Below are 26803 nucleotides of genomic sequence, written 5' to 3' on the forward strand. Positions count from 1 at the left end.
TTACTGTATCACTTTTCTAGCAGATGGCAGCATGTCTGAATGTACAGCATCAGTGTTTCAACAAGCATTATACTGCCTAAAAATATGCATAATCTGGTTGACCCCTCCTGGGTTTCACACTTCATGGTTATTTTAATCTCTAGCCCATTTTGAAGAATAGGGTCAGCCTTTGACTAATGCAAACTTTGGACATATTTTAAGTTTCAGCTTTCTCTTAGTCCCCAAATGAACAGTTTTTGTGCACAAAATTTTCTACCCCTTTCAGTTCATTTAGCAACAATTCAAAACTGCATATGAGACTTTTCTTTCCCAGTAAGATGCATCTTGTTTACTTACCCATGTAAATACAATATAATTCTCAAGTTATACATTTCTGAGCTTCTGATTTCAGAGGATTTTATCTTCAGGTTCTTACCTCTGAATTGTTAAGGTGACATTTGTGAGTTCCTGGAAACCAGCCATCACTTGAACATTGGTCAATGTCCACTTTCTGAAGATTTATGTCAACTTTCATAACACCCCTTAAAAACAGACAAAGATAAAAGCAAATTAATCTGAGCCCTTACAATTTCTAATCCGGTATCCCATCCCAGAAATTAGACAAATCAACATCAAAAGTGCACTAAAAATGTTCACATTGCCCACTCATATTCAACTAAAGTGTACCAAGTGAAGATAGGGACACAATACAACAGAACCAGCAAGTATTAGTTTGACTTAAGTCCCTGTATTGTTCATTGTCTTCAGCTCCCTGCGTAATGCCTAGCACATAGAGGTGCTCAGTAAATATTTGTGGATTGACTAAACTCCAGTTAGTATTGCTCTGGACATGGTAGAAAAGTCGACTTTAAAATAACACCTGCTCCCAGTACCTCTTCTATGAAAGTAAACCAAAGCAAAGTCCTCACCTCCTTTCTTTCTTTTCCTATTTCCCAGTGTGGGACAAGGGATGGGGGAGGGGCTGGATAGCATCTTTCCTTTGATCTTCTATCACAATGACTTTAAACAGGGCTTTGCAAGGGAATCAAAAGCAAAAATGAACTTTGGGGACTTCATAAGATAAAGAGCTTCTGTACAGCAGAGGAACAAGTCAATAAAACTAAGAGACAACCCACAGAATGGAAGAAGATATTTGCAAGTGACATTACAGATAAAAGGCTAGTATCCAAGATGTATAAAGAACTTCTCAAGCTCAACACCCAAAAAACAAGTAATGAAGTCAAAAAATGGGCAGAAGACATGAACAGACATTTCTCCAAAGAATACACACAAATAGCTAACAGGTATATGAAGAAAGTGTTCAACATCATTAGCCATCAGGGAAATACAAATCAAAACCACAATGAGATACCACCTTATACCAGTTAGAATGGCCAAAATTAACAAGGCAGGAAACAACATGTGTTGGAGAGGATGTGGAGAAAGGGGAACCCTCTTACACTGTTGGTGGGAATGCAAGCTGGTGCAGCCACTCTGGAAAACAATACAGTGGCTCTTCAAAAAGTTAAAACTAGAGCTACTCTATGACCCAGCAATTGCACTACTGGGTATTTACCCCAAAGATACAGATGTAGTGAAAAGAAGGGGCACATGCACCCCAAAGTTCATAACAGCAATGTCCACAATAGCCAAACTGTGGAAAGAGCCGAGATGCCCTTCAACAGATGAATGGATAAAGAAGATGTGGTTCACATATGCGATGGACTATTATTATTCAGCCATCAGAAAGGATGAATACCCACCATTTGCACTGACATGGATGGGACTGGAGGGGATTATGCTAAGTGAAATAAGTCAAGCAGAGAGTGTCAATTATCATATGGTCTCACTCATATGTGGAACATAAGGAATAACACAGAGGACATTAGGAGAAGGAAGGGAAAACTGAAGGGAGGTAAATCAGAGAGGGAGATGAACCATAAGAGACTATGGACTCCAGGAAACAATCTGAGAGTTTCAGAGGGGAGGAGAGCAGGGGGATGGAGTAGCCCGGGTTATAGGTATCAAGGAGGGAATGTATTGTAAGGAGCACTAGGTGTTATACACAAATAATGAATCATGGAACCCTACATTAAAAACATGATGAGCTGTACGGTGACTAACATAACATAATTCAAACAAACAAACAAAAAACCCCAGCACTTTAGGTCTCCCAGTATTCCACACCAGAGATCTGCACCATCTACAGAAGTTCTGGTTAGCATTTTTCTTCTCTTAAATCTGGAAACAAAAACACTGCCTTTCACTTAGCCATTTGAGAAAAATCACTAAGAAAGAGAACTCACAAATTCAGAGCCAAAAGCAAAACTGCAAAGAAAGCTCCAGCTTTATCTCAGATTTTTCCATTTTCTCCAACCGATCTTCCAACAATTTCCAAAGATCCCTCTCTTCTGTATTTCGGCACCATGAGCACTACCAGCAGCAGAAACATCTTTCCTATAGTGAACTTTCGTAGCTGTACATCATTAAAGTAAATATTCTGTGTCCTGGAGCCTAAAGCTCAAAGCTTTGTAATGTCATTTTTCACAAACTTGAGTAAAGTATAAAACCTCATTAAAATCCACTAAAACAAAAACACATTTTTAAGGTCTTCTGTTCCTAATTAAAAATACTTTCATTATGTATTATTAAATATGTACAAATATAAAGTTAGGTTCAAATTCTTTATATTATACTACTTGTAGCTACAAAAAAAAAAACCCCACAAAATCACAAAGTGCAAACAAAACTATAATGTTAACAAAACTTAAATTTAATATATTAATTTAAAACACCAATGATTATGCTTTGCCAAGCTAAATACCTCTCAGAACAGGAATATGGTACAGACTTTAGCCAGCCTATTTTACTACATGCTATGACTCATTTCTCTCTTTTCTTCTTTTAAACTACTGTGAAATCTTCTGACAGAGTAGCTTACTGTCATTTGGGCTTCATTTAAGGTGAATAAGTCTTTTACATTTTTAAAGGATGCCTCTGAGTTTTTCTTATTAACCTGCCACAAAATAATACACTAAGTAGTGGTAACATGCTCAAAAGAGACACAAAACAGAGACACCAAAATCTCCTGTTAGTATTTGGTTATCCAGATAGCCCAGAATATGTGTAAGTTAAATTTTCAGAGGACTGCTGGAACGAAATCCTAAAAATTATCATAGAAAACTCACAAATAGACCTCTTCAGCGAAATAGACCTCTATTTGCAAACTACTACTATTCTTGGCCATAATTCTATAAAACAAGTGCCTGTTCATGTGATAAATAAATGAATTCCCAGGTAACCTAATGCCTTAATGAAGTTCACTCCCTTGCTCTTTCCACAAATACTTATTATCTAGTATGAACATACCACTATAAGAGATACAACGAAGGTGAACAGCATAGGCCCAAATATAAAAATGTCAGAACATTTAATGAGAAAAGATGGTAAATTCTGAGAAATTTGAGAAGCTATCATTTAGGGTATAGCCGATATTCCACAAATATTTGTTCATTTTTTGGCTGTCTTTACTAGCAGGCCTTTGAACTATGTCCCACCTAGGCCACACCAATCATGCAAGCCCTCTCTAGGCTACTTCATGCTCTTTGAAAAATAACATACTCCTTTTTTTTTTTTTTTTTCATTCCACTAAGTCTATGTTGAGTGAAGCACTCAAGTTTTGGGCCAAAACTGTTCTTGGCCTTTGAAACACAACAGTAAGCAGAAAAAAAAGTTTCTGCCTCCATGGGGCTTAACTCTAGTGTGAGACAAATAATAAATTACAGCTATAACAAGTAAGTAAATTATGCTATATATTACAAAGTAACAAGTGCAATGGCAGGGAAAAAAACTTCAAGCAGGTGAGGGGAATGGGGTTTGTTTGTTTGTTTTTTAGAGTGGACAGATTTCTAACCCAACCGATGCTTCAGGCTCATATCACACTCTAAGTCACCAGCCATCTTCAATAACACAATATCCCCCCACTGGACTGTTACTGTCCACCACATTTCGGTGTTCTGCCGTGAATGGCTTACTGAGAATGTTTCTGTAAGTAATAAACTAATAAAACTCTCTATTTGTCTTTGTTCCACATCTGTTAGTAAGAGCGAGGTCAAGTTTCCCTCCCCTATCCTGCTACACTGGACGAATTCAGTCACAAGAGAGTGCACATGTTCCGCCTTGCTCGGGGACAGGAGCCACGTTGGGGTTCCCAAAGGCTGCAATTAACTCTAGTCCCTTTCCTGGGGGAACTGGCTTAAGAAATCGATATCTTAATCACTGAGAATTTTCCCTCTTGCTTCTTGGTTCCTACATGAGAACCAAAAGTCACATCAGACCTCAAGCTCAGCTCCCGAAGCTTTCCGGTCTTTGTGCAAAACCACCGAAGGTAATGAGTCGTGAGTTTACCAGCTGGGAAATCAGCGCTGACTCATCTTCATTAGCATCGCTGCCTCGGGTGCCTGGAGACCTACAAAGCCCTCAGGGAGGTGCGGGTGACTTCCGGAGGGGAAAGTGGAGGTTGGGGGGATTAAGTGGGAAGAGAACAGCTCTCTCTGCGGAGGAAGGTATCCTGCTGAAAACCACACAGAGGCGAAACCACTCACGAGACACCCCTGCCACGACAGAGGTTGGGCCTGGCTAGGAGCCTCACCGCGCCTGCGCAGAGCGTCCCCTGAGCGCATGCCTCTGGGGGCGGAAGTGCTGCTCGCACATCCGGTGAGCAGGCACCGCTGGGAAGCTCTGGGGGTGTGTAAGCCGCTGCGGTTTCCTGGGCTGAGGACTGGAAAGCGAGGGCTGAAAAAGCCTGGTAAGTGGCCTCCAGAGAAGAAAATATTAGCAAGTTATATCCCCCAACGCCTGGAGGCTTAGCTGAGCTGCAGACGTGCATTTTTGTCTTCTTGTCTGACACCTGAAACGCAACAAGCCCAAAATGCGATTCATCCTCCACCCAAATTTTCAGTTCCCCTAATGTTCTTTGTCCGTGATGGTGCTTCCGTCCTTCCAGTTATCCAAGGTGATAACCTGTTGTGAAACCAACCCCCAGCTCAAAACAAGTGCCACCTTCCCTAGATCGTACCCCCTGGATGCTCCTTGTATCGTAACCTTTCCCCTCACTGCCTTGGTTCGGGTCTTCATCTCTCAAGGCTAAAAAAATGTTTACAATCATTTACTGATTGAGCCCTGTCTCAGATTGCTCCAGGTAAAGATCCTGTTCCTGAAGTGTATATGATTTAGGGTCCTTCTCTAAGAAACAGACACAAAATCATGAATACACATATTACAATATGACCTTTGGCCTTCTATCTTTGCCTTTTAACTGCAGTGTGGATAATAAGATCATTATCAGAAGCTATTTCTATGCCAGTAGTACAAACTACTTTAATATATATTACTAGGGGTTCCTGGGTGGTGCAGTACCTTAAGCATTCCACTCTTGGTTTCCAGACAGGTCAGGATCTCAAGGTCCTGGGTTGCAGCCCCTGCTCGTCTCAGCTCAGCAGGGAGTCTGCTTGAGAATCTCTCTCCCTTTCCCTTTGCCCCTCCCGCTCCTGTTACCTGTCTCCCTCCCTCTCAAATAAATAGAAAAGTCTTTAATATATATATATATATATATATATATATATATATATATATATCTTGCTAAATAATGCTGAACTTTCCCTTAGGTGGTTTCCAAAAATACCACAGCCTAGGAAAAATGTATTAGAAGCAAGTTAAGTAGAAAGAGAACATTGCAGTTAAAATATCCTCCTTTTTCAAATTTTACAGAAAAACATATGACCACAAAACTCATTCCTAGTGTTCATTCTAGGACTTTAGAAGGTTTCCGTGAAAGCCAAGGGCATTGGAGCTTAAGCATCACACTCTGCTGTCTATGTAATCTTCGAAATATGTCCATCCGATCCTAATGATTTCCAGCTTAAAGTCAGTATTTCCCACTGTCCTAAAGAATAAAATCCAAGCTCTTTGGTATAATGTTGTATCATACCCCTCCTACTACTGACATCACCAACCACTCTTCTGCACACTTTCTTTGTTCCAAACAATTCACAATTACATGTGGTGTCCTTAAAAACTTATGCTATCTCAGAAAACCATTCTTTTATACATTTCTTTATACCTGAAGCCCCTTTCCCTAAACTGTGCTTTAACAATCATAGCTCCTCCCTGACTTTCTGAAGACTTTCATAAACTCTGATTTAGAAGCGACTTCCGTATTCTTACCATAATATGCTATACTTACCTTCTTTATACTTTAATGGTCTGTTTTCCCCACCAGACTTAAATTTCCATAGCTCATGTCTTTGTAATACTTCTCCTAGCTCCTGTGTGCATGTGTGTACACACCATATCTTCTTTATCTACTCATTAGTGGACATTTGGGCTCTTTCCATAATTTGGCTATTGTTGATAATGCTGCTATAACATTGGAGTGCATAATCAGGGAGAGTGGCAGGGAGAGGGAGAAACAGTTTCCCTGCTGAGCAAGGAGTCTGATGTGGGACTTGATCTCAGAACCCTGGGATCATGACCTGAGCCGAAGGTGGATAGATGCCTGACCAGCTGAACCACCCAGGTGTCTCAAGATCTGTAATTTAACAGTATTGCACTAACATTACTTTCTTAGTTTTGATAGTTTTACCATGGTTACATAAGATTTTATTGTTACTGGAAGTTGAGTAAATGGTATGTGGGAACTTTCTCTACTATTTTTGCTAATCTTCTTAAAATCTAAAATTATTTCAAAATAGTTAGAACTTCTCAGTTATAAAAACAACTAAAGTTCTTTGAAAAGATGAATAAGAGATTCAAGTATTAAAAAATACACAAATAAAAGAAAATAGGCAAATAAATATAGTGAAAAAATACAAAGGAATGCTCTAAAAAACAGTATTATGATTAATGATTCTCTAATAAACTTTTAAAAACTAGAATTAATGAAGAAAATATAAAATGGCAAACTTGCCCAAGAAGGAATATAAAACTTGAACAGGATAATAAGTATAAAAAAATTTAAATCATTCACTTGCCAGAAAAGCTTCAGGCTTACATGTTTTACTACAAATTCTACCAAACTTTTAAGAAATAGTTCTTATATTTTTACAAATTTTTAAAATAAAAATATAACAAAAACAATGCAGTTTATGTGATTTTGATTTCAAACCACATGAGAACAATACCTAAAAAAAAAAAAAAAACTGTAACCCCCCTTTTAACTACACGTAGATCCAAGAATCCTAAGGAAAATATTGGCTAAATAAAATGTTAAAATATCTTTTTTTTTTTAAGATTTTATTTATTTATTTGACAGACACAGATCACAAGTAGGCAGAGAGGCAGGCAGAGAGAGAGGGGGAAGCAGGCTCCCCACTGAGCAGAGAGCCGGATGCGGGGCTCGATCCCAGGACCCTGAGATCACGACCTGAGCCGAAGGCAGAGGCCTAACCCACTGAGCCACCCAGGTGCCCCAAATGTTAAAATATCTTAAAATAATTATAAATCATGATCCACTAGAGTATATCTTAAGAATGAAAGAAGGTTTTAATGTGAGAAAATCTATCAATGAGGGAAAATAGTTGCTGAGTAGGAGGACCACAAGCTTGTCTCATCCCATGAATATAACTAACCATTCTAAATCATCCTAATATCCCAGAGATTGACCTGAAGACTAGCAGAACAAACTCTACAACTAAAGGTTGAAAAGAAGTCACATTGAAGAAGATAGAAAGTGTGGATACAGCTTTTGGGAGAGAAGCAGATTATGGCTGCTGTAGTAAGGATGGAGTGGTATCAGAGAAGAGTGAGACACACACTAGCACATAGGGGAGTGATGGGAAATTAAAATCCCATAGTTGGCTTGGAAGGTGAGAGGGCCCAAATTTCTTGATTTCTGGCCACCAGTAAGGCATAAAGCCTGGAGTTATAAAAGTCATTGGGCTTGGCTATGATAGAGCCCCAAGGGCACTGAACTGTTCTTGGAGAGAAGGCAGGCAAACAACCTATGGGCACACATCATGGAAACAATAATCTGAAGAGCTCCAGGGGCACATAATGGGGAGGTTATTGGCCCATATCAGAGCACATACTATAGAGTGTTCGTGGACAGAACCCCTTCAAGAACAAAGGAAGTGGCTAGTGCCATTTTTCTCCCCTGCTCCTCTGCATAAGCATATCGCCAACTGTGGGAACTAGTACAGTTCTGACACCCACTACCTAAACTGCTTACACCAAACCCCACCACACCATGCTCCAGTGAAACTACCCTTCCCAGTCATGTCTCAGTCCCATTATAGTGGATCACCCCACCCCCCACCCCCACCCCCACAGAAGACCAGCCCAAGTCCCTGCAAACACTGCATTTCCCAATGTAGGCACTTAAGTTTCTGCAGTGGTGGTGACAGGTCCCATTTCACAAACATATCAGAGCACACCTAGTTAAAGCATGCCACATTCAGGCCAAGGATCAAACATTGCCCACAACAGCAAAGAGAGCCTCTGTAGACAACTGGAGTGAAAGAGAAAGGTAGGAAACACACAAAAAAAGCAAAGATGAGTATGTCTATAAAAAATCAGTCAAGAAACTCATGAGATAAAGGGGTATAAAATATAGAAATAAATACCTACATCGTGGGGAGGGGATGGGAAAAGAATGGGTTCAAAATTAAATGAACATCAACTTAATGTAGATTGCTGTATGCAGAAGAGGTTATATACAAACCTATTGGTACCGATATATCAAAAACCACTAATAAATATGCAAAGAATAAAGAGAAAAAAATCCAAATATATCATTAATGAAAATCAGCAAACCATGAAACAGAGAAAGGATCAGAGAAAATCTTCAGAAATAACCACAAAACAAATAATAAAGTTATAATAAATATGTATCTATAAGTAATATAAATGGACTAAACACTCCAGAAGTTATAGAGAGAATGACTAAAATAACAAGACCTACCTACATACTGCCTATAAGAGACTCATTTTAGACCTAAACCTACCTGCAGGTTGAAAGTGAGTGAATGGAGAAACATCTGTCATGCAAATGGATGTCAAAAGAAAGCTGGAGTAGCAATACTTATATTGGAGCAAATGGACTTTAAAGCAAAGACTATAATAAGAGACAAAGGAGTACACTATATAATATTAAAGCAGACACTCCAACAAGAAGATGTAACAATTTTAAATATTTATGCACCCAATGTAGGTGCACCCAAATACATAAAACAGTTAATAACAAGCATAAAGGAATTAATTGATAATATTACAATGATAATAGGGAACTTTAACACCCAGTTACATCAATGAACAGATCATCTTAACAGAAAATCAACAAGGAAACAATGGCTTTGAATGACACAATGAAACAAGTGGATTTAACAGATATATATCCAGAACATTCCATCCTAAGCAGAATACACATCCTTTTCAAATGCACATGGAACATTCTCCAGAATAGATCACATATTAGCCTACAGAACAAGCCTCAACAAATTCAAGAAGATCAAAGTCATACTATGCATTTTTTCTAACTACAGTGTTTTGAAACTAGAAGCCAACCATAAGAAAACATTTGAGAAGAAAACAAATACATGGATGTTAAATAATATACTGCTAAACAATGAATTGGTCAACCAGGAAATAAAAGAAGAAATTAAAAAGTAACATGGAAAAAAATGAAAATAAGAACAAAATGGTCCAAAATCTTTGGGATATAGCAAAAGCAATTCTGAGAGGGAAATTCATAGCAATACCTACCTCAAGAAACAAGAAAAATCTCAAATAAACAACCTACCCTTATATCTGAAGGAGCTAGAAAAAGAAGCATAAGCAAAACATAAAACCATCAGAAGGAAGGAAATGATAAAGATTAAAGCAGGAAAAAAAATGATATAGAAACTTAAAAAAACAAACAAAACAGAACAGATCAATGAAACTGGGAGCTGGTTCTTTGAAAAAAAAAAATCAATAAAATTGATTCATCTAGCCAGACGTATCAAGAAAAAAAGAGAAAGGACTCAGACACAATCACAAAGAGAGAGGAGAAATAAAAACCAACACCACAGAAATACAAACAAGAGAATATTATGAAAAACTATATGCCAACGAATGGAATAATTCCTATAAACATATAAACTACCAAAACTGAAACAGGAAGAAATAGAAAATTTGAAGAGACCAATAACCAACAAAGAAATTGAGTCAGTAGTCAAAAAGCTTTCAACAAAGAAAAGTCCAGGACCAGATAGCTTCACAGGTAGATTCTATCAAATATTTTTAAAAGAATTAATACCTATTCTTCTCAGACTATTCCAAAAAAACAGAAAAGGAAGGAAAATTTCCAGTTTCATTCTATGAGGCCAGCATTACCCTGATACCAAAACTAGATAATGATATTAATAAAAAAGAGAACTATAGGCCAATCTCTAATGAACATAGAAGCAAAATCCTCAACAAAATACTAGCAAACTGAATTCAACAATGCATTTAAAAAAATCATTCACCACGATCAAGTGGGATTACTCCTGGGTAGCACAGGTGGTTCAATATTCACAAAGAAATCAATATCACACCAATATGAGAAAAGATAAGAACCATATGATTATTTTAATAGACATGGGAAAAGCATTTGACAAAGTATAATATCCATTCATGATAAAAAAAAACACTCAACAAAGTAGGGATAGAGGGGAAAAAACTCAATATAATGAAGGCCATATGTGAAAAACCCATAGCTATTATCATCTTCAATGCAGAAAACAGAGCTCTTCCCCTAAGGTCAGGAACAAGTCAAAGATGTCCACTCTCATCACTTTATTCAACATAGTACTGGAAGTCCTAGCCTCAGCAATCAGAAAACAAAAATGAAAGGCATCCCAATTGGTAAAGAAGAAGTAAAACTTTGAGTATTTGCAGATGACATGATACTAATATACAGAAAACCTAAAAGACTCTACTAAAAACTTGCTAGAGCTGATAATTCCATAAAGTCTCAGGATACAAAATCAATGTACAGAAATCTGTTGCCCTTTTTTACACCAATAATGACATAGCAGAAAGAGTAAATTAAGAAAACAATGCCATTTATAATTGCACCAAAACTAATGATACCTAGGAATAAACCTAGCCAAAGAGAGAAGGAAAACTATAAACTCTAAAAACTATAAAACGTTGGTGAAAGAAATTGAAGAGAACACAAAGAAATGGAAAGACATTCCATGCCTATGGATTAGAAGAACAAATATTGTTAAAATGTCTATACTACCCAAACCAACCTACACATATAATGCAATTCCCATCAAAATAATGACAGCATTTTCACGAGCTATAACAACTAACTCTAAAATTTATATAGAACCATAAAGACCCTGATTAGCCAAAGCAATCTTGAAACAATCAAAGCTGGAGGCATCACAATTCAGACTTTCAAGTCATATTATAAAGCTGTAGTGATAGTATGGTACTGGCACAAAAATAGACATATAGATAAATAGAACAGAATAGAAAACCCAGAAATAAACGAACAATCGTATGGTCAATTAACCTTTGACAAAGCAGAAAAGAATGCCGAACAGGGACAGTCACTTCAAGTAGTGTTGGGAAAACTGGGTAGCAACACACATAGGAATGAAACTGGGCCATTTTTTATACTACACACAAAAATAAATTCAAAATGAAATAAAGACCTAAATTTGAGACCTGAAACTATAAAAATTCTAGAAGAGGAACCAGGCAATAACCTCTTTAACATCAGCCATAGCAACTTTTTTCTAGAGGCAAGGGATACAAAAGCAAAAATAAAGTACAGGGACTATATATAATTAAAAAAAAAAAAAGCTTTTGCACAATGAAGGGATAAAAATCAACAAAACTGAAAGGTAACCTACTGAATAGAAGAAGTTATTTGCAAATGACATACCTGATGGAGGTTTAGTATCCAAAATACATAATAACTTACATACCTCAAAACCAAAAAACCCCTCAATAATCCAATTAAAAATTGGCAGAAGACATGAACATAACATTTCTCCAAAGAACACATACAGATGACCAACAGACACATGAAAAGATGTTCATCATCACTTAGTATCAGGGAAATGAAAATCAAATCTACAATGAGATGTCACTTCCCACCTGTTAGAATGGCTAATAACAACACAAGAAACAACTGGTATTTGTAAGGTTCACTGTTGGTGGGAAGGCAAACTGGTGCAGCCACTGTACAAAAACAGTGTGGCGCTTCCTCCAAAAGTTAATCACACTACTGGGTATTTATCCAAAGAATCCATAAACCCCTCTGTTTATAGCTGCATTAATACAATAGACAAGTTACGGAAGAAGCTCAAGTGCCCATTGATTGATGAATGGATAAAGAAAAAAGAGGTGTTATATATAAATATATAATCACACAATGGAATATTAGTCATAAAAAAGAATAAAATCTTGCCATTTGAAACAGGGGTGAAACAAGAGATATAATAATAAGCCTGTCAGAAAGAGAGAGACCATATGATTTCACACATATGTGAAAATTAAGAAACAAAATAAATAAGCAGAGGGGGAAAAAGTGAAATAGAGACAAATCAAGAAATAGATTCTTAAAAAAAAAAAAAAGAAATAGACTCTTAACTGTAGAGAACAAACTGATGGTTAGCAGAGGGGAGAAGGTGTGGGCAATGGGTTAAACAGATGATGAGGATTAGGCAATACATTTATTGTGATGAACGATGGGGACATACGAGATTGTTGAATCACTATATTGTATACCTGAAATTAATAGAACACTGTATGTTAACTGGAATTAAAAACTTAAAAAGCTGGGACGCCTGGGTGGCTCAGTTGGTTGGGCAACTGCCTTCATCTCAGGTCATGATCCTGGAGTCCCAGGATCAAGTCCTACATCGGGCTCCCTACTCAGCGGGGAATTTGCTTCTCCTTTTGCCTGCCTTTCCCCACTCTTGTGCACATTCACGTGTACGCGCACTCTCTCTCTCTCTCTCTTTCTCTTAAATAAATAAAATCTTTTAAAATTAAAAATTTTTAAGCTAAAAAAAATAAAATGTAACAGTGAAATTCACAACTTTAAGAAGTGAGAAAAATTATCTGATTGTTTTAATCAAGATAAACGAACATATTACAAAATTCTACCACCTAATTTCCATTAACAATGAACTAGAAATAAAGAGCACTTTCTTAACTTGATAAAGATTGCTTCTATCAATGATATATTTAAAGGAGAAACTTTTTAAGATGTTACCTTTAAGTCAAGAGTGCTTACAATCTCTGATACTGTTTAATATAGTACTGAAAGTCACAACTAATTCTATAAAGAAAAAATTTATATGTAAAGTTCAGAAGAGATTAAAGCATCATTATTTGTAGACGATCATTTATCTGGCAATAAAATCAACAGACAAATATGAGAATAATAAGAAAGTTCAGCAAGGGTGATGGACAGAAGATCAATGTACAAAAATCAATAGCATTTATCTATATTGACAATCTCCAACAAAAAATTATAACTAAAAAGATGCCACTTAAAATACCAAAAGAATCCATAAATTCTATAGTAGGTAAGTTAATCACAAATACGCAAAACCTCTACAGAGAAATTTTGAAACTGTAATGAAGGACAAAATAGAGGAGCTGAATAATATGGGGAAATATCCCATGCTCTAAGAAGGAATAATTTACTAAATTAAAAGTGTGAATTATCATTAAATGCAGCTACAAATTTAATGAAGAACCAACTAAAATTCCATATGGATTTGTGAGAAACTTGATAGCTTGCTATAAGTAGAATAATAAAAATAAGCTGTGAAAAGAAAAGAGGTAGGCTTTGCCCAGGCTATTAGTAGGATGTACTGCCCAACCATGGCAATGAAACAATATTGACAGAAAAACAGACATGGGATGCAGTGGAACAAAATAAAGAATTCAGAAACATATATGCATATAGCATATTGGGTACCATACACATATGATAAAGATGATAGTGTTGGGAATCTGGCTCACTAAGTGAACAAAAATAATACTTTAGTCCCTACCTAATACCACATACAAGGGTACCTCTAGATGTTAAAAACCTGACTGTGAAAGGTAAAACTTTAAAGTTAGTAGTTGATAACATACAAGAATATTTTTTGATAAGGTATTGAAAGATTTCTTAAGCCCTAAAGCATAAACTGTAAGGCAAATTATTTTTTGTAAGGCAAATTTTTAATAACAGAAATTTTTGAAAATTCTGTTCAAGGGAAAAAGATTATGAACAAAGTTAAAGTTAACAGATTGAGTGATATTACAATGTCTAAAATTGACATGGAAGTAGTATCTAGAATACACCAGGATTTCTTGCAATTCAATAAATACAGAAACCCTATTAGGAAAAAGACGAAGGATATAAACAAGCATTTTACAGAGAAGTAAACCAACATGCTTACAAGCACATGAAGAGATGCTTAAGCAACTTAAAACAATAGTGAGATACCATTTTGCATTCATTAAACTGGCAAAAAATTAGAAAGCCATATAATACCAAGAGTTGGCAGTACTGTAAAGCTCTAGGATCCTTTGCTCCCTGCTGGTAAGTATGTAGACTGGTGCAGCCTATCGAGAAAACAATCCTGTAATATTTTATAAAACAAATGTACCCCTCTCTGTGACCCAGAAATCTTGCTCTTGGGTTTACCTTTCAAATAAATTCTCATTCAAGTCTATAAAGGGGCATCTAAATTTATCACAGTGTTGATGTAATAGCAAGAATTGAAAGCATTCTGGGTGCCCATCCCTGGAACTGGACAGTTTCTACACACTATGCAGTGGTAGAGAAATGTACTGGTTGTGTATGTAACAACATGAAGAGATTTTTTTAAAAGAGAGTTGTGGGAATTAAAAGTAAGAATAATCAGCTTTATAGCAAGTATTTAATTAAAATTATTTGCACACAGCATATGAGCACAAGAGCACGCTTCACCGTTTAGTTGTAAATGGGATAGAATCAAGGAAAAGTGAAAAGACTTTTAAAAGGGGAAGAAGTGTTATTTCCTTTCTGTTCCCATCTAACTATAAAAGAATCTAGATTCATGTTTCAGTGACTTAAGTAATCTTTGTATCATTTCCTCACTTGGGGCATCTCATGCACAGAAAACATCATCGCGAAATCACCCAGCCTCTGTATCATTTAGCTCAAGCATATAACTACAAGAAATGCAAAAGAACGAACAACATAGTCTGATGCCCTCTAGAACATCTAGAATTTGACAACAGCCTGTCTTAAAGCAAGTAAATGTTCTCCTCCCCCACACTGCTTTGCAGCAGACATGTCCAGAGAAAGCTTGCCAAACTTTACATAGTGACAAACGTCTTCCATCTGTCTGGCTTCTTGTTCTTGGAAGGTTTTTTGGCAATCAGGCCACACCTTCCTTGGGAAGATCTGTACATTGTGTGTGGAAAAAAAATAAATAAATTAAGTTTGATTTTTAAAGAAGAAAAAGAACCTATAAATATAAAATGAAGTAAGGTCAGTCATCAGGGAAGTAAGGTCAATCAGGAGGAACATCTATATACAATCTTTGTATTTTGGGGGCTCCTCAAGGTGATACTACTTTCAAAATTAAGTGCAGCACATCTCTTAAAATTTCTAGGATTTAGAATTTGATAATAGATGACTGTCCCTCTGAAAAATATATTTTGAGTCTGCTACTTTTATAGAGGTAGCTGACTAATGTCTCATTTTGTGGTTTTCCTCCACTGGGATAGTTTTGAGCTTCATTTTATTTCAATTTTGAATAACAAGAGGACAGTTTATTTTATCAAACATATCCACAGTGTTCCTTGTATCACCTCTATCCTTTCTGAATGGGGTAGGATAAGTCCTTGTCAGGGAACCCAGTACAAAGAGATCACCTGTATTGATTCATTTTTTTTTCCAAGTAAGAATCCTATAAAAGAGGAAGTACTTTCTCATTTTATAGATGAGGAAAAACGGTTCAGAAAAGTTATATAATATGTCCAAATTCATATTTTTATGTCTAGGGAGAAAAAAATGACAAAGTATATATGTCAAGGAAAATAAATGTTTAATGTGAATGCTGTAATCTGTCTAAAAATATAAAATAATGATCTTATACCTTCAGTTTCCTGTTGATTTAATTAAAATGCCATTTATGTTAGTGTTTGGCTATAGTAGCTCAATGAAAAAACCTTTTTTGTTAATCATTTCTTAAATTACTAAACTTGTCTCTTTTTATTTCTGTTGGCTCCTATTTATGTAGATTTTTCAAGTTAAATTATCCACCTGAATAATATGTCCAGTTTTTTTTCACTCTAAATGACTTTTTTCTAGACTCTAATAGTCTATAAAATAAAATGTCAGCTTAAGTAAGGCCATAAAGTAAATAAAAAAATGTTCCAATTGAAATTAAAATAAGTAGCCTTGGTTAGGTACCCAGTATGTGAACTAAATATAGGTTTTACTTGTATGATTTGAACCCTATGTTTTAAGTTACCATTTATTTGGTGCTCATTATGTCTCAGACATTACGCTAGACACCCTTAAAACATCCTCACTGAACCAGTGTGGCTGATATTATTTCCCCAGTTTATAACTATTGTCAATATCATTTCCCCTAAATAATAGGAAATTGGGGACCAAAAAGAGATGAAATGGGTTGCCTAAGGATACACACCTAACAAGGAAAAGAGCTGAATATGATGCGCATATCCTTGGTAAGGGTAACAAGACCATCAGAAGACCTCAGAGTGAATTCTTGTTCAAGTTGATGAGTTGAGCTATATTTATCTACCTCCACATCCCACTGTAATGACAGTAAATAAATATGAAAGGGCATGAGGCAAAATAACTGACCAGAGATTTGACATGATTCTCTGGGATCATACTGATGATAAGCTGGAGTGGTGACAGCTGAGTCCAGGACATAAGCAGGAAAAGCCTAGAAGGGAGGTAAAAACTGCTCTTCCAGCAGACTTTTCGGAAAGATTTTAAGCTCAACGTCAACTGGTATCAAGAACAGAAGTAGAAAATGAGGCAGACATCAAGGTGATGAATTGTAGGACATCCTTCAGTTACGCAAGTTGGTAGACCTCTCTTTGTGTGCAGTAAGGGTAGTTTTTCCCAAACTGAAAATCAAGAATGATTCTGTATAGAGGAAAAGAAATACCTGGGAAGAGCTAAAACTTCTAAAATTGGCTATTAGTTCTCCCAGAGGTTTAGGGTGGGCCAGAGACAGCCAGCTTCCTTTTCAGACATCCTAAAGTGATTGAAGCCTTACGTCAAGGAAGAGGTCTACTAAGGAACTAGGCCTACACACCAGACACAAGGCTTCATTTCCCCTAGCTATGTAAATTAACCTAGCCCTTCAGTCAGAAAATGGATGACTAAGGATCATATTTGAGATGAACGGGTAGCATAAGGAAGAACTGGTATGAAAAAGCAAAACAACTAAACCAGGAACAAACAGCAATAATTCAGGCAACAGAAGAAAATTTAATAAGTATTTTAATTTTCTCAAGGAGATTTAAGAAAATAAACATACAATTATGAAAAAAAAAACTAAACAAGAAAGAGTTCATAGAAATTAAAAGAGACTTCCAAATGAAAACTAATTTACTAAAAAGGAAAAAAATAAGAAAATTTCCTACAAGGAAAAGTAAAGAGCAAAAGATGAAAAAAATGAGAGGAAAGTTAAGAAATATGGAGATCAATCCAGAAAGTCAAATATCTAACTCTTAGAAGTTCCAGGATAGGAGAAAGTCATTTTAAGCAATCACAAAAGAAATTTCTGAGTGGAAAACTTTAAAAGGGCCAACTAAGTGGTAAGGTTGATGAATAAAAAGAATCACATCTAAGTATATCATCATGAATATTCAGAACCCCAAGGGAAAAGAAAAGATCTTAAAAGTTTCTATGAAGAGAAAAGAAACAAGTACCTACAAAGTGTAATAAATCAGGTTAATATCAAAATTTTTTGGCAGCATCAATGAATGCTGAAAACAATGTCTTTAAAATTCTGAGGGCAAAATGACTTTGAACCTATAACTCTATATTCTGACAAACAATCAATCATGCACAAAGACATGTTTTCAGACATGGGAAGACTTAGAAATTTTACTTAGAAAGTACCTGAAATGCTTAGAAAGTATTTGAAATTATACTCCACAGGATGAAAAAATAAGAACTGTAGAAATAAGAGGACCTGTATTCAACACAGAGTTGGATTCAAAATTCCAATAATTTGGTGAGATTTCCATGATGGTTATTCTGCTGAAGACCTAAAGCAACTTGTACAAATTATGGGACTCCAACAAGAATGCCTTCAACAAAAATATGAAATTTTCTTTTAACAAATAGTATGATTGATTAAAAAGTTAGATGGTCTTAAAAATGGGTAAAATATATGGCTCTTTTTTATTTCTTTAACATGAAAAGGCAAAGCAGGTGGCAATTCCAAAGGCAGGGGAGCATATGTGAAAAGTCTCCACGCAGATACATGTAAACTAAAGGTAGCATGTTAGTCTAGAAAGAGCAGTTAGTCTAGAAAGAGATAATCAATTGGTCCTTGAAATTTAGAACATTCTGAATATGCAGATTCAGTTATTCAAGGTTCATTTCTTAGAATCAACGAATAGACAAAGAACAGACTTTTTTTGTTTTTTTGTTTTTTTACTGCAGTGACAGGTTATGAATGCCATCATCTTCAATTATCTAAAAATATAGGAATAGAAAGAGAAGTAGGAGGATAAAGAAAAGTAAAAAATAGAAGATACTATTTAAAATGTATGGGTGTAAAAACCGAGGTAACCAGTAGAAAAATTAAAAATATAATTAATGAAACAAGGAAGAGAATAGGGAAAGGAAAAAAATGAAATATAAAGCAGCTAAATACCACATGTGTCACATTTTAGAAGCTAATGATTATTTTATTTCCTAAAACCCACAATCCCTATTTTCCTATGTCAATGTTCCTCATTAGAGATACATTCCTACCTATACTTCCTGTCATGCAAAGTCTACCTCCAAATTCAAGTCCAAATAAATGTTTATGGTCTCTCTCCTTGCCCTTCCAATCTCAAGTCCACACCTAATGCCTCTCACTGGCAGTTTTTCAGGCAGTCCCTGACCTCTACATCTGAAACCTCAGCATAAAGGACAACAAAGAATGTCAGGAAATGGCAAATGACAAGACCTGCCAGCTACCAGCTTGAGAGAAGTCAGCGACCTGCAGGATGTCATTCCAGGCATGCTGGTGAGGGAAAAAAAAAAAAGCTTTGCCGGTGAGTTAACCTGCTGTGCCTCTGCCCTTATTCTCCTGCTGTCTGCTGTCTGTGTCTAGAAAATGCTTCTCTTACAGGTTTGAGCCAGGGAGCAAGAAAAGCACCCAATTTATTTTTGCAAGAAATTTTGGATTTTTGATTTCTACCTCCCTTGCCTCTCATATTCCAATTTATTCATTCACATTTGAGAATGGGGCAACTAGAAATAGCTTATTCTCTGACTGAAATCTCATCAGAGAGACTGGAAAACTCAAGCTTTTAGAGCTAAAGAAGGCTGTGGCAAGAAGGCCAAGACTGAAAGGAAGAAACAGAAAAAGGCACCAAAATAAAATAAGAATACTACGATAAAACCACCCAAGGGAAAACAGTGAAAATGAATCCACAATGTACAGATCACTATGGGGTAGAATTTTTATTTTATTTTATTTATTTATTTGAGAGAGGGACAGAGAGTATGAGCAGGGGGTAGGGGCAGAGGGTGAGGGAGAAGCAGACTCCCCACTGAGCAGGGAGCCCGAGGGAGGGCGGGATCCCAGGATCCTGAGATCATGACCTGAGCCAAAGGCAGATGCTTAACCAACTGAGCCACCCAGGTGCCCGTGGAGTAGAAATTTTTAAAATACTTAGTATGTTTCTATATTGCCGCAATATTTTAACAACTTATTGAACATCTGCATATCTTACTCATCTTCTATCTCATTACCCACCTCTTAGTACATTCCAGTAACTCTTTCCACTCTTGAAGCTTTTCTATTCTATTCTATTTCTATTCTTGAAGGTCATCCCTGCCTCAAGCCTTTGTTACTATTGTTTCATATTTGGAATATGATTTCCCCAACTTGTTCCACAGCTGTTCTTTCTTATCCTTCATTTCTTAACTCAAAGGTCTTTTCTGAACACCCCACTTAATGAAACTCACCTTACCTCTCAGCTATTTTATCTCATTATCTACTCCTATCCTTATAGCACTTGTTTCTATCAAGAATTATTTATTATATTTGTTTTGTTTGCTAATCATCTATCTACCCCTATCCCCACAAGAAATACCCATGAGGACAGGAATCTTTATCTGTCATTTTCACTATTATATCCCCAGCATCTATAGTCCTAGCCGGGCACATGTTATATACTCTATAATGTTTCCTAAAAAAAATAGTACATTCCATACATTATCCTAAACCCTTAGGTATGTGATTGTTTACTCTCTACAACAATGAGAGATACTCTACACCCTTTCAAGATGCAGACACGGAAAGAATTAAGTGACTTGCCCAGTGTCACACAGTAAGCAAAAGTGGAAGTTTGTGGATTCAGATGTAGGTTTGTAATCCCCAAATCCTTCCTCCTAGCCATACTACGTCCCTGAAATATGCAAGGAAATTTCAAGAGCCACTGAATGTGGGAAGTCATAAAATGTGATCCTTGCATTTGAAGACCATGTAGAACTAGTTGGGCAAAATACGACTTTTACATAAAGGGACAAACAAATAATAGTAACAAGAAAGAGCTGCTTTCATGATAGCCCCTATCTTAAAGGTGTGAAAACAAAGAACCTGAAATAAAGAGAGAAAAATAGAGCATAATAGTTAGTGGCCTACCATTCCAAGGCTCAGTACCTGTGATCTCTCAGCCTTCATAAAAAACCTGCTATCCATTCTATCGCTACCAATAGGATCATTCACAATACTGGATTGCCAAATTCTGGGGGTCTTGAAAGCTGAAGGTGTTAAACATCTACAATTTTTAATTTTTATTCTTAAAATCTTGGGAATGGATTACATATGTTACAACCTTATTAAACACTACTTGCTTCTTCCCAAGTTTGTGCTTAAAGACCAATTACTTCTGAATTATAAAGACTTTGTATTTAATATAGACTTTTGAACCTATCCTCAGATTATCTCATTCACATGATCGGGGGGCGAGGGGGCGCTGCCTAGGAACATATTATCAGGCTTTCCAGGTGATCTTAATAATCAGCCATGTTTGAGATCAGTGAATAATGAATATAAATTAACCTTTACTTGATGACTTGAGGTGTTTTTATTTGTGCCTATGATTTGTGCAAGTGACAGTCACTTCCCTGGGTCTCAATTTCCTCACCTGTAAAAGTTACAATAAATTGGATTGTATGATCTCTAAAATCCTGTTGACTTCTAAAATTCTAATTCTGTAAAAAGGAGCTTTCCCAGGACATTGACTAAAACTTTCTTCTTCAAAGAATGCCCCACCATTCCCACACACATATTTTCTTTTCAAAATGCATCTCTTATTGAGAAACTTCAAATATAAGACATGTAACCATAGAAATAGTGAAACCATGTTAATAACAAATTCTGCGAATAGTCTGCCAAGTTTTTTTTTTCTGAGCCCTGATGACATATAAGTGTAAATTCATATTACATTGATCCATCAAATTTTCCAGTTCTCATTTGTATCAGGTTCTATATATGAAACAATCTGACATTCCAAACAAGCAAATGAATAAACAGAAATGTGATCTGACAGACTCATACGCACATGTACATATATATATATATACATATACATACAGAACCCTTGAAGTAAATAGCCCCGAATAACATGTTTATATGACTCTCTCTACACCAGCAGCTTTCAATCAAAGGTATTTTTGCCCTCAAGGTGATATTTGGCTATGTTTGTAGACATTTTTGATTATCACAGTGGGCAAGGAGGTTGCTACAGGTATCTAGTAGGAGTCCAAAGGTGCTGCTAAACATCTTAAAACAAACAAAACAGCCCCTACAACAAAGGATTATCTGGCTGAAATGTCAATAAAGTCCAGGTTGAGAAACCTTGCTCTGTGCAATGGTCTCAGGCATCAAATAAGGGAAAGTCAAACCCTTCACTCAGGCAGCTAACTAGAAAAAAGAACAAACACTTGCCTCCACAGTTGCATTTAAGTCTCTTTAAACAAAACTAGTTACTGACTACATCATGAAGTGTTTATTTCCACCCTGAAACTTCTAAGCCCTGTAGAAAAGAAAGAGCTATGTCTTCCTATTTTGGGTCTATAAGTGGTCTTTTATTCTCACTGTCCTAGGCATTTTCCTGCAGAGTGAGTGAAATCCTTTACCAGATGGTGGGGAAAGATCTTGATAATCCTTACCCCACCTAATCTGAAAATAAAAGTTTCTGCAACTTCTGGCCTAGTATTTTGTATATTTCACATACATTGAAAAGAAATGTGGGGTGGGGGGGTGCTGGCTGGCTCAGCTGGTAGAGCATGTGACTCTTAATCTCAGGGTTGTGAGTTCAAGTCCCACATTAGGTGTAGAGATTACTTAGAAATAAAATCTTAAGGAAAAAAAAAGAAATGTTCCATGTTTTAGGATAGCTTGTCTTTGTAAACGAAATTATTATGAAGACAAATAGCAATCTAATTTGCATGTAGTAGTGATGGTCTAGATTTTGTCTAGATATGCATATTTTGCTGTATCTTGATAACTTGCAGATAATAATAGAACTTTATAGTTGGAGAGATCAAGATCTTGGAATTTATTATCTCATTTCCTAATGCAATAAAAGTAATCAAATATAAGATCCCATTAATGAAAATATATGATATTAAATTGTATACCTTTAAAAGGAAATGTATGTCAATTGCAAATGACATGCTCTCAATCATAAGACAGATCTCAAGTTAAGAGATGTCAAAATGGGGGAAAAGCGCAGCTTAGAATTGGTAAAATACATTATTCTATACCATATTACCTTTTACTCTTTCTCAGACAAAAGCCATGTGTCATATTTTATGAAGCTTCTTCCATACTCTGGTTTCTCTTCAGATCACATAAATCTCTTGCCTTTTTCTATGAAAGTTCTTCCATAATAATGTAAAGAGGCATACCCATGGGACAAAACACATAAATGGTGAGAAAACGAAGTTAAAAAAATGAACCAAAATCTTATGTAATTCTAAGTTTCCTTTTAAATTATAGGTGCACTGCATACTTTGCTAATTAGACAGAAGTTTTTTAAAATTTTATGTTGTCTTACTGTAGTTACAGTTTTTAACTCGGGGAAGTTATAACAGGTATATAATGAAGGAAAATAACCTGGATTTCAATTAATTAGAAGTAATAATTAACCATGTAAAAAGAGAGAGAGAGAGATTGCCTTCTTTGACAGGTGGATAATTTTTGCTTGGAAAATGATCTTGGGGGCAGACCATTGAAGCTAATTCTGTGTTTTCTGTAAATTCTACCTATAATGAAGGTGATAAAACTAGATATATCCTTTAATTGCTTTGGGACACTATAATATCTTTTGATACAAAAAAGAAAGTTCGTCATGGCTCCTATACTAAGCTTGGCATTGTAGAAAACGGTGGGGAGGAACCTGAGAAAGACTTCTAACAGAAGTATTTCACGGAACAAACTATCCACCTAAATATTTGTATTGTTTTTTTTCCCTGAAGGAAAAAGACTTGTTGGATGAGTAAATGCCCAGAAAAAGTAGAAAATTATACAGAGGAATGGTTTTTTAACTAAAAGCTGAAAAGCAAATAAGGCTAAAAGAGCAGGAGAACAAATTCCCCCGCCCACACGCACACCCTAGTGCATATGCCAAAGCTGTGGACAAGAGCTTAATAACACTGTTGGCTGCAAACCCTCCAGGCATAGCCTCAGTACCAGTGTGCTGCCTGCTTGTGCATAGTGGCCATCAAGCTGCCAAAGGTACCAAAATCCCAGGGTGCTGTCTCAGTAATTCTGCTAAAATAACCCTGTAAATACCAATCCAGAACTGAAAAGAGAAAACAAACAGGGCCCTAATGCTTCAGTACCAACCAAGTGCAAATGAAGGTCAACAACCTACTCCTTGGCGTTGCAATATGTTACAATATAATCATAAAGCACAATGTTTGTTGGAAAAGGGTAGCCATAAAACCCTGAACAGTGGACAACTAACTGCTGCCTTTCTGAAACTGAAAGTAAAATCTGACTTATCTAGCAGTTGAGGCTATGGAATCAGTCTAATGAGGGCATCAGTTCCCTCTCCAGAGGGCAGCCATATACTCTCGTTATTTATTTAGCAGTCTCAGAAATCCCAGTTCTGCTTCCAAATGGACATTCTACAAAATGGCAAGTAATGCGGTGCTACTGCTGCACCACAATAAATAGCCCTTTTTGAAATATTAAAATTAGCCAACTACACAAGTGAATTGAAAGTGGGTTTTTGTTAAGAGTAGGCAAGGAGCTTCAAAATGCCTGAACATTGGTTATCTTGAGGGAAGTTACACAAGTATACTGACGCCCCCTATTAGAGACCTGCAAAATAGCTTTGTGTTGCTTTTAAATAAAATCGGGATCTTTCAAGATCTGCAGTATCAGATCATGTTTATTCTTATTTTGAAATGGCATTCCCTGCCCTCCAAAAAAAAAAGAGAGAGAGAGAGAGAGAGATAAATAAATAAATAAATGTCTCATTTCCACTAGCATATATACTCAACCTAGTATACATCAAAAGGGCTTTCTCTAAATATTCTATTAATAAATGACTATGATAAAAACATACATTGAACATATATGAACATGATCTTCATTTAAATAAAAATATATTAACTATTTTCAGTATTATAATAAAATAAAAGTTCAAAAGTTAAAGTAATATGTTCAGTTAGGTACATAATTATAGACTTTTAGGATTATAAGGAGCCCTACAGGTCACCTAAGACCAACTCCCTCAATTTATAGATAAAGTGAGGATTAGAAAGGCAGCCACTGCTCATGAGTCAAAGAAAAAATCCAGCGGGTGCCAACATATCTCTCCAAGACCCATGTTTCTACCCTGATCCACTGTCATTATAAATCTTCACAATAATTAGGGATGAAACAAAACCATCATATAAATTATAAATGACTGTTAGTCACATGACTTTAATTCAGCTAAGCTGATAAAGTTTATGTCTGAGGTAAGTATTTGGGAAGCCAAAATACTTGTTGAAATTTCTCTGTGATCCCAATTCTTCATTTGGTCATTACAGAATCCCAAAGGAGATGTACTTTACAAGTCACAGCTTACCAATGAAGTAACTGAGACTCAAAAACCTCAAGCGCAGAAGTTCATCTAAAAACTCTTTGATCTATAACCCAGGTAAGCCTCTCTGTGCTGCTTCTGTGGGTAACCTCTGAACCACTATCTTACTTGCAAGGGAGACATAGGATATGTTTAGCTTGGAGCAAGATGGTTATTTCCCTTACACTGTGAAGTGCCCTCTTCTGTTGAAAGCAGAGATCTGTTCTAGAATTGCTGGGGAGTTGTATGTGAAGGAGAGGGAGTAAAATAACCCCTCAGCAAATCAGTGACATCGAGGTTTGTTGCATTAGTTTCTAAAAAGGGACTTCCACACTATTGTGATCTTTCCTTCATTGCCCTATCACCTTTTTTTTTTTTTTTAACCAACACCAAGTCTAACATCCACATGGATTCCTCTTCCTCTGCATGTTACTTCCCCAGTGGTCTCATTTCCACAATGTACTGCACTTATGTGTATCCGCTCTGTTTCCAAACCCTACTTGTTGACAATTTGGATAGACCCATTAAGACTGTGTAGAACAAAGGATTATTATTAAGGTATTTGGATAGCATCAGGGGCATTCCCATTAATTATGGAGAAGCTGATTTCCAGACAGGTAATGCAGCTAATGAGAGACAAAACTGAGACTTGAGGCAAAGTTCTGTCAAGTCTAATATTCTTCCTATTATACAACATACTTGAATTGTATGATTAGTCTAAAAATAATAAACATATATGACTTATTTGGGCCAAATATATTATTTCAAGTCATTAACATGTTATATTTTTTAATAACAAGGTGAAAACAAAGATGGCAATCAAGAGATTGCATCATAGGATAGTAGAAAGACAATATAAGCTTCACAGCAGGATATATCTAAATTTGATTTGGGATCCCTAACTTACTAGCTGTGTTACATTGGACAGGTTGATGAACTTTTCTGAAGCTGTCACTACCTGAGAGTACAAAGAATTAGATGCAGTGGTATATATAAAGCATGTGACATATAGTAGGTGCTAAGTTTATATGGGTTTCCATTAATTCTAACCTACCACAAAAGAGCTGTGCCACTCTAGCAAGTTCCTTTAGCCCTCTGGGTCTCATTTCCTTCATTGCAAATTGAGAAGATGAAAGAAACCAAATGAACTCCTATGTCCCTTTTAGCTCTTCAAAAAATAATGAGTTCCCAAAGGTTCCTTTACCTTAATTTAAATTCAGCAGTTAAGTACCTTATATCCATCCTAAGCACTGAATAGTACCAACTATCAACAGGAAGATATCTATGATTTCAGCAAAATGGGATCCAACTCCATATCACTTTAAGTTCCACAAAGAAAAATAACTATGCAAAACCAAAGGATTTCACAAACCTAATGTAAGGACATCACAAACCTAATGTAAAAAATATAAACAACTGAGTGTATACATTAAATTACTACTCTCTCTTTTGCAGAGTTGAAAGATAAGAATTAAAATGTTTATACTATATA

The 26803-nt window shown here is 36.1% G+C and overlaps 1 protein-coding gene and 1 long non-coding RNA gene across 2 annotated transcripts in view; one reads left to right on the forward strand and one right to left on the reverse strand.

Annotated features, from left to right (window-relative positions):
* GPR158 (G protein-coupled receptor 158) overlaps positions 1-26803 on the reverse strand; it is a 429043-nt gene that overhangs the window by 397131 nt on the left and 5109 nt on the right. Inside the window, exon 2 of the mRNA XM_059183899.1 lies at positions 416-521. Within this exon, the coding sequence (XP_059039882.1) occupies positions 416-521 (106 nt within the window). The remainder of the gene's footprint in view (positions 1-415; positions 522-26803) is intronic.
* The window catches only part of LOC131838151 (uncharacterized), a 48297-nt gene continuing 26193 nt past the window's right edge, over positions 4700-26803 (forward strand). Inside the window, exons 1-3 of the long non-coding RNA XR_009356500.1 lie at positions 4700-4786; positions 19100-19272; positions 25280-25389. This is a non-coding gene — a long non-coding RNA (uncharacterized LOC131838151). The remainder of the gene's footprint in view (positions 4787-19099; positions 19273-25279; positions 25390-26803) is intronic.

The sequence above is a fragment of the Mustela lutreola genome, chromosome 8 (genome assembly GCF_030435805.1).
Source record: "Mustela lutreola isolate mMusLut2 chromosome 8, mMusLut2.pri, whole genome shotgun sequence".
NCBI classification, from domain to species: Eukaryota; Metazoa; Chordata; class Mammalia; order Carnivora; family Mustelidae; genus Mustela; species Mustela lutreola.